Here is an 8,959-nt window from a genome sequence, read left to right as displayed (position 1 = left end):
CCTCCTATTCTTATCACACCATCCTCTGAAGAGGTTACCCAAATTGCCAACAGGGAATAGGGACACAGACCGCTCTGGCTTCTTCCATGCTGAACAGGGACACGGGGTGAGGCAATTGGGGTACCCCTTCAGTGGGTCTATATAAAAGACTCCCAAATTGCATAACTCTTATCTCTAGGGGGAAAAGAAAGTCTTTGAATCCTGAATAGGAGATGTGAAAGAGCAGTAAAGGCAAGAGTAATTAGCATTACAAGTTCTAGATGGGGAACTAGAAAAAAGTCAGAACAGGGCAATTTTCAAACGTTCATATGAGAGTCCATTGGAATTTCTTGACAAGGGCTTCCAAAAGCATCCCTCTAGTGGGTTCCTCCTCATTTATCTTTTGTCTTCCAAGGATGGACTCCAGATGGATTCAGGATTTACTTTCAGGTATTTTCATAGCTGTTGGAGTAGTTAGAATCAGTGTCAGTTCTCTCTCAAAGGCTCTTGATAGGGGGAGAAAAGAAATTTATCCATCATTTTAGAACAATAGCTGGTTGTCTCCCTTAGCTGCAGGTGGGCGCCTACAGTATTGGAGACCAAGATTTGAAGTCTTACATCTGAGCAGCGCTTTCTGGTTAGAATAAAACTCATCAATGAGAAATAATTGTCTAAATAACTTTTTATGTAGCCTTAAGTCTAATGTCTGGGAAGTGTAATCCCTTGAACTCTTAAAGAAATATACTGATGACTTTACTCTTTGGTTATACTTTCCTTTTGGGTGTTTAAGACCATACATTTGGCCCAAATAAATCAACTTATCTTTACACTTAAGGGCATTTGAGGACCTGTTCCTCAGGGGTCACATGGGCTTGGGAGGAGCTCCTGCCTCCTTTCTTTTACCAGTTCCGTTTATGTGAAGATAAGTCAAAGGTCCTGATCAACCATGTCTGGCTTCAGTTGGAAGCATGAATGAGATGTTTCCTCTGAGTTGACCCTCCTCTTTGTAGACTGGACACTGGTTCAAGTCCATCTTTTGGGGTCTCCATGGCCTCCCTGAAAAAGAGGACAGGTGACTCACCACAGTTACAGGACATTTTGAGTCTCCCCCAGGTTTATTGTGTGTGTGTGTGTGTGTGTGTGTGTGTGTGTTTTTATGTATGTGAGTTTGTGTGCCTCATGCACATAAGCCCATGGAGGCCAGAAGAGGGCATCAGATCCCCTGGAATTAGAATTATAGGTGGTTGTGAGTCACTGTGTAGGTGCTGGGAACCAAACCCAGGTCCTCTGCAAGAGCAGTAAGAGTTCTTACTGTTGAGCCATCTCTCCAGCCACCCAAGTGGTACTAGTTTTATTCTCTGAACTCTTGATTAATGTTTTTTATTTTTTAATTTTATGTGTATGCATGTATTGCCTGCATGTAGGTCAGTGTACATGTGTTGTGCAATGCCCACAAGGTCAAAAGAGGCTGTCAGATCCCCTGGGACTGGAGTTACAGGCAGTTGTTAGCTGCCATATGGGTGCTGGGATTCGAACCTGAGCCATCTCTCCAGCCCCTTGATTAATGTTTTTAAAAACATATTTTCTAAGTTTAAAGTCTTTTGTCAGAAACAGTTGAAGACATGCCAAAAAATTGCCATCTTGCTTTGTTCTTTTTTTTTTTTGGATATAGTTTACTTTTTTTGTTTGATGTATGTGTAGAAAATAGGATTGTGGTATGTAGATGTACACATATACATATTTATATGTCTATGTAGAAAAAGTGATTATAACAGAAAACCTGAAAATTATAACACAAAAGAAACTAATCTCCTATAATATTAAATATTTAACTACTCTTAACATCCTCCCTGTGATTTTCCAGTGATTTTTTAAAAATGCCCACACATACATTTTTATTATCAAAATAATCTGCTGTCTACAATGTGGCAGAAATGGTTTCTATTTAGCAATGTAATCATAAACATTTTTCATGCTAATAAATATTCTTCCATGCCTGGTTTTGGGCAGCAACTTGATAGCTGACATCTAAATGTGCTATAATTTAATTGCCCTTTTCTTTCACATTTTATTTATTCCTGTATATTGCTGATGATATTTGACTTATGGTATTGCTGGTGTTAAAGATGCTAGAAAGGACTATGAATTAATTCCTTTGCACTAATATCTATGAGAAGGATAAATTTGGAGGCATTTTCCCTTGTTTTATTGTAGAATTTTAGATCTTAGAAAGGAGACTTTGGGAGTCACCTGGGATGGTTTCTGCAGTAGCCTTTTTCACAGGTGAGTCGGCTCTGTTCCCACTCACATGCAGACCACAGCCTTCTCCTTCTGTATGCTCTGGCTTTACACGCCCATGTATTGGGCATGAGGAACAAGATTCTGACAGAAATTGATTTTGAAAAGTTGCTTCCGAAACCTTTAGAAGCACTGTACTTCAATCAGTGTGATTGAGAATCTGGGAAGGAAGTTAGAGGTAGGATGCAGGCAAGATAGCACAGAATGCTGACTTAACTAATAGAAGCCAAGTCACTAATGCACACAGGCAGAGCGTGTTCTCTGATTTGCAAACTGCAGTTAGTCTAATTGATTTCTGCATACTTGTGGATAGGGATCTGCCCTCTTCCATTTATTTTTCTCTTGACAAGTAGGATGTGAAATGTTGTTCCATGCCTTTTTAATTTAAATGTTGCACATGTTGAGACCTGATCTTGCCAGCCATTTTAAGCTTGGCCCAAAACATAACACATTGTTGTTATTAGCCTTCATCATTTGGTTAGGGCCAACATTCTGCTTGGAACTATAAAGCAATATAAATCTCCTTTATAGACATAACCTTTTTCTGCCATAAAATGGACACAGTGAGAAGGCAGAGCTAAGTTTCCTTAGTGAGTTGCTTTGGTTGACCTCATGAGTTGAACTAGGTCAGAGGTACCCATTTTGGGAGTGTTCTTGGGAAGTAAGGTTTAAATTTAATTCAACATATATGTGTATAATGTCAGTCTGCAAATACTGTAAGAAAAGTGCAGGAGAAATTAAGATGAAGATGACAAAGTTCATGTTATTTGAGGATCTTATGATTGATATGAGAAAAGGACATATATAGTGAAAGTTCTGTATAGAGCATATACATGGATATACATGTATGTGTGTATACACACATGAAGAGCACAGAGAACTTAGAGGAGAAGTAAAGCATCACCTCACAGCCTACATTTGAGGCTACAGATCATGTCCTTAGAGCCGTGTGTATCCCATTCGGTCTGCCAACTGAGTAAACCATCTGTCTCACTCAAATTTATTATTTTTCAAGGATATGGTCAAAAATCCTTTTAAATGAAATTTTGTTTTTCATATTTATTATAGTTTTTGTCATACTATGTATTAGTTTTCAACCAGCAAATACTCCTACCATGGGTGTCTGTGAAATTTTTATTGTTTAATAATTTTGTACATGTTGTGATGGTTTGAATGAGAATGTTCCCCATAGGCTCCAAGTATTTGGACATTTTGTTCCCAGTCAGTGGTGCTGTTTTGGGAGGTCTTAGAGGGTATGGCCATGCTGGAGGAAGCACATCACTGGGGGTAGGCTTAGAGAGTTCTTAAGCCTTGCCAGATCTCGAGTCACTCTCTTGCTTCCTGTGCCTGTTTGAAGATGTGAGAGTTTAGCATCCACTCCTCCTCTGCCGCCATGCCTCCCCACCATGATGAACTGACTCTTGCCTCTTTAGAACTATAAGCTAAATAAACTCTTCCTTTTATAAGTTCTCTTGGTCATGGTGTTTCTGTCACAGCAACAGAAAAGTAACTAATACACATGTATACAATATATTTTAATCAAGTTCCCCCATTCCCTTCTCCACAATTCCTCCATCACACCTCTACCACTGTTCCCTCTCAACTTCTGTGTTCCTTATTTATTTTTACTCAGTCCACTCAGCACTGCCAGTATGTGCATTGGATCCTGGATAGCCTCTTAGGGGCCACATCCTTGAAGAAAACTGACTCTGCCACCATCCATTGCCAACACCTCCTCAGCAGGGGGTGGGACTTGGTGACCACATCTCCTATCTGTGTTGGGATTTTGTCTTGCTTGATCTTGTTTGGATCTTGTGCATGCTGTCACACCCCCTGTGACTTCATTTGTGTGACTTCCCTATTGTATACAGAAAACACTGTTTCATTGTAGTCATTTGCTGCCTCTGGCTCTTACAATCTTTCCACCCCTCTACTGAGATGATTCCTGAGGTTTGGGAAGAGGGGGTGTGATGTAGATGTCTCATTTAGGACTGAGCACTCTTATAGTCTTTTATTCTCTGTATGTTAACTAATTATGGGTCTTTGTGTAAATCACCATTAACTGCATAAAGAAACTTCTCTGATGAGGTTGAGGGATGCACTAATATATGTGTATAGTGATAAGTCATTATGAGTCTATTTAATACTATGCCCATCTAGCAGTATAATACTAGTAGGATCTCCCCCAGGGCCTATGACCTAGCTGGCCACGGGTTCTTAGCCCTGATAATAATGCCAGGCATGAGTTTCATCTTAAAAATTGGTCCAGTTATTTGAAATTGTAAGCCCCGGACTGCAGCAGTGCTGTCCAAAGAATGTTCTGTAATAATGGAAATGTTTGCCACAATTTCCAATGCCGTCATCATTGGCTACATGCAATACTGAGGACTTGACATAAGGCTGGTGGAATGGAAGAACTAAGTTTTTATGTTGTTTCATTTTAATTTAAGTAGCCACATGTGGAAGAGGCCACCATATAGAACAGTTGATTGTAGTTAGTAATTTTCCAAACCCTCTATCCTAGTTTTCTCTGCCCTAGATTCTAGTTTGCTTTCAAGACACAAATGGGGTAATACCCACTTTCATTTCTTCGTATATATTTCTGTTCCCGAGGGTCCCTTAGCTCAAGGGAAGATGTGTAATGAAACCATTTTTAAGAGCCTTTTCTAATGATAAATCAAAGGAAAGATAGTTCAAACTTTTCCCCAACCACCTTCTGATTCTCTGGACCCATAAAAGAGATTTCATTATATCTAGGTTGCATAAGTTAGATTGTTCATATCACATGATCCCTATTTTTAAAAGTTAACTATTTAATAGGCAGGGTATTTATGAATAATTATTAGAAACTCAGGATAAAGATCTTACTTTGTGGCTCTGATTAGGCAAAGTATGCTCCTTCTCATTAATTTTGCTCAAGATTTGTGAGGGTAATCAAATGGTCTTACCTATGCTTATTCTAAAACAATAGAATCCATAGACCTTGATGAGTTATATGTCTTTGTGTTGCTTCATAGCCTTGAAACCTTATTAGACCATCACTGCTATTACATACATTATAATGGCTTCTGTTAAGATAAAAGAATCATTTTGTATTTACATTGTGGTTGATTTTGATTATAACTATGGTGCTAGTTGAATCGCTAGGTAATTCTCTATTATTACTTTTTCCAAAAGGTTTTTGTCCTGCACTATTTTAAGACAAGCTGTAGGAAGAAGGTTTTAGCTTGTAGAATCAAAAAAGCAAATGATCAAAAGTTCTTTTGGACTCATGCTTGAAGAGTCACCATTAAAATAATAAATCCTTTCATGGACCACCTGGAAAGAGTTTGACAGACAAATGGCTTTCTGTTCAGAAGGGCTATCTCTCCCAGCTCCTGAGTATGGTGGTTACTCTTATGTTTGGGGATGGATTGGGTAAGAGAGATAGTGAAGAATAGAGTGCAAGAAGACTGTTGTAAGTTTGCCTCCCTCCCTATCCTATAGTAAATACAAAAGAATAAAAATGGATATTTAGACTTCTCTTATCCCCAAGGAAGAGGAGACCTATCCATGTCCTGTACCCCACCTCCTTTATAGAAATTAGAAAAGAGGTAAACTCCAAGCCCTGCAGCCTTTGGCAGATGCTCTAAAAGGGTCTTCCAGTTTGGAGTCTGTATTTTACACTCTGCTAGGTCTTCCTATGTACAAGCCAACAGCCTTCATTGCTCCCACATCTGAACAGCTTTGAGTAATTCTTTTCACAAAACAAAGTCCTTTTCCTTGATAGATCTATATAGAGAAAAACATAGGCATTTTTAGTCAGTGTCAAATCCCTTTAGTGCTAGTAGTTTAGCCATATAACTGCCAAAAGTATTTTGTGCATTTTCGTTATGCCTATAAAATTATACCAAATTACTGTGTCTTTTCCCTTTTCCCTTTTGCTGTTTGAGTCTCTCTTATTTCTTTGATTAGAATATCTTAGCCTCCAAGACTCTGATCTTCACTGAAGGAAACTAGTACAAGGCTAATCAGCTGTCAACAAACTCTGAATTGCTGAATGTTTCAATAATTGCCTTCAAACGTAGCAAGGATTTGCAGGTTTGATGAAATGCTTGTAAATGGTAGTTTTAGGGAAATCAGCCTATTTCAATATTACATTTCTAATCACTGTGCATTAATGCATCTGTCTTCTGCCTTTTTTTGTTTCAGTATCTACTAGAAATGAAAAGTTTAATCCTTCCTCCAGAACACATCCTGAAGAGAGGTGACAGTGAAGCAATAGCGTATGCATTCTTTCATCTTGCACACTGGAAGAGGGTAGAAGGGGCTTTGAATCTCTTGCATTGCACGTGGGAAGGCAGTAAGTAATTTTCTTTCTTTAAGAACATAAAAAGTGTTAGAACTATTTTTTCTCCAAGAGTCCATAATGAACAATGAGAATTTGTGTATGTGTGGCTCTTGTTTCCTGTGGTGACCTATCCTTAGGGCAGTTAGTTACTTAGTGCTCCAGATCCCCAGCAGTCGGGGCTGTTGCTATGGTAGTGCCATTTCTAGCTTGAAAATGCACCTTTATACAAGAAATAAGTGAATTGGGATACTCTAGAGGAATACTGCACCACCCTGAAAACATTCTCTGGAGATCTACACAACCCCTTGGCATCATATTAACCTTTGCCTTGGGATTAGGCCTTGTGCTAGACTCTGCTTATCACTTCTTATGGTTTTAGTTTTAGAGTTAGAGGAGAGCCACAGCTATTCTGTACTGAAGGAAGGCTGGACATCTAATATTTCAATACAAGAGCAGTGGCCATTGGATTCTGGCGTCAATAACAAATGCCTGTTAGATGGATGGAGGAATAAATTACTCTGGGCATGTTCTTCATGGGTGCTGTCATTTTGTGTGAAAAAAGCATGCTGTAATGGCAGGTGAAATGTACTCCTTGCCCTGGAGAAGTATGCCATCCAGTTGGGAAGAGTAAACAGCTGTCTGTGGTAGCTGCCTGGTGATTTTTTAGAAGGTAGAGGTCTGTGGGGTGGAACATCAAGGTTAATTAATTTTAGGAGACAGATGAGAGGTGAAAAAGCCCTGAAGAAGAGGATAGTAAGCAAGAACACTGTGTGAAGAGATAGCAAGTGAGCAGGGTTGTTTGGAGGCAGTAATTAAGGAAAACAACTCAGTACTATGCTGTTGGACAACATGAACACCGCAGCACTGCTAATACACCACAGCACTACCAGTACACCACAGCACTGCTAATACACTGCAGCACTGCCAGTACACCACAGCACTGCTAATACACCACAGCACCGCCAATATACCACAGCACTGCCAGAACACCACAGCACTGCTAATACACCACAGCACAGCTAATACACCGCAGCACAGCTAATACACCGCAGCACAGCTAATACACCGCAGCACTGCCAGAACACCACAGCACTGCCAGTACACCGCAGCACAGCTAATACACCACAGCACTGCCAGTACACTGCAGCACAGCTAATACACCGCAGCACTGCCAGCACTGCCAGCACTGCCAGCACACCGCAGCACTGCCAGTACACCACAGCACTGCCAGTACACCACAGCACTGCCAGTACACCGCAGCACTGCTAATACACCACAGCACTGCCAGTACACCGCAGCACTGCTAATACACCACAGCACTGCCAGTACACCGCAGCACTGCTAATACACCACAGCACTGCCAGTACACCGCAGCACTGCTAATACACCACAGCACTGCCAGTACACCGCAGCACTGCTAATACACCACAGCACTGCCAGTACACCGCAGCACTGCTAATACACCACAGCACTGCCAGTACACCGCAGCACTGCTAATACACCACAGCACTGCCAGTACACCGCAGCACTGCTAATACACCACAGCACTGCCAGTACACCGCAGCACTGCTAATACACCACAGCACTGCCAGTACACCGCAGCACTGCTAATACACCACAGCACTGCCAGTACACCGCAGCACTGCTAATACACCACAGCACTGCCAGTACACCGCAGCACTGCTAATACACCGCAGCACTGCCAGTACACCGCAGCACTGCCGGTACACCACAGCACTGCTAATACACCACAGCACCGCCAATATACCACAGCACTGCCAGAACACCACAGCACTGCTAATACACCACAGCACAGCTAATACACCGCAGCACAGCTAATACACGACAGCACTGCTAATACACCGCAGCACAGCCAGTACACCGCAGCACAGCTAATACACCGCAGCACTGCCAGTACACCGCAGCACTGCTAATACACCACAGCACTGCCAGTACACCGCAGCACAGCTAATACACCGCAGCACTGCCAGTACACCGCAGCATTGCCAGTACACTGCAGCACAGCTAATACACCACAGCACTGCCAGTACACCGCAGCACAGCTAATACACCGCAGCACAGCTAATACACGACAGCACTGCCAGTACACCGCAGCATTGCCAGTACACCGCAGCACAGCTAATACACCACAGCACTGCCAGTACACCGCAGCACAGCTAATACACGACAGCACTGCCAGTACACCACAGCACTGCTAATACACCACAGCACAGCCAGTACACCGCAGCACAGCTAATACACGACAGCACTGCCAGTACACCGCAGCACAGCTAATACACCACAGCACTGCCAGCACACCGCAGCACTGCCAGCACACCACAGCACAGCTAA

The 8,959-nt window shown here is 41.8% G+C and overlaps 1 protein-coding gene across 9 annotated transcripts in view; it reads left to right on the top strand.

The window, feature by feature from the left end:
• Positions 1–8,959, top strand: part of St7 (suppression of tumorigenicity 7) — a 303,239-nt gene that overhangs the window by 272,822 nt on the left and 21,458 nt on the right. For all 9 annotated transcript variants that reach the window (XR_003850197.1, XR_003850196.1, XM_008837244.2 and 6 more), the window contains one exon: positions 6,469–6,619. Coding sequence is in view for 7 of the 9 variants with exons in the window: in XM_008837244.2 (XP_008835466.1) it covers positions 6,469–6,619 (151 nt within the window). In the remaining 2 variants the exon portion in view is untranslated. The remainder of the gene's footprint in view (positions 1–6,468; positions 6,620–8,959) is intronic.

This window comes from Nannospalax galili, unplaced genomic scaffold, assembly GCF_000622305.1.
Source record: "Nannospalax galili isolate Female #2095 unplaced genomic scaffold, S.galili_v1.0 scaffold171, whole genome shotgun sequence".
In the NCBI taxonomy this organism is placed as follows: Eukaryota; Metazoa; Chordata; class Mammalia; order Rodentia; family Spalacidae; genus Nannospalax; species Nannospalax galili.
This window is presented reverse-complemented; position numbering and strand designations above follow the sequence as displayed.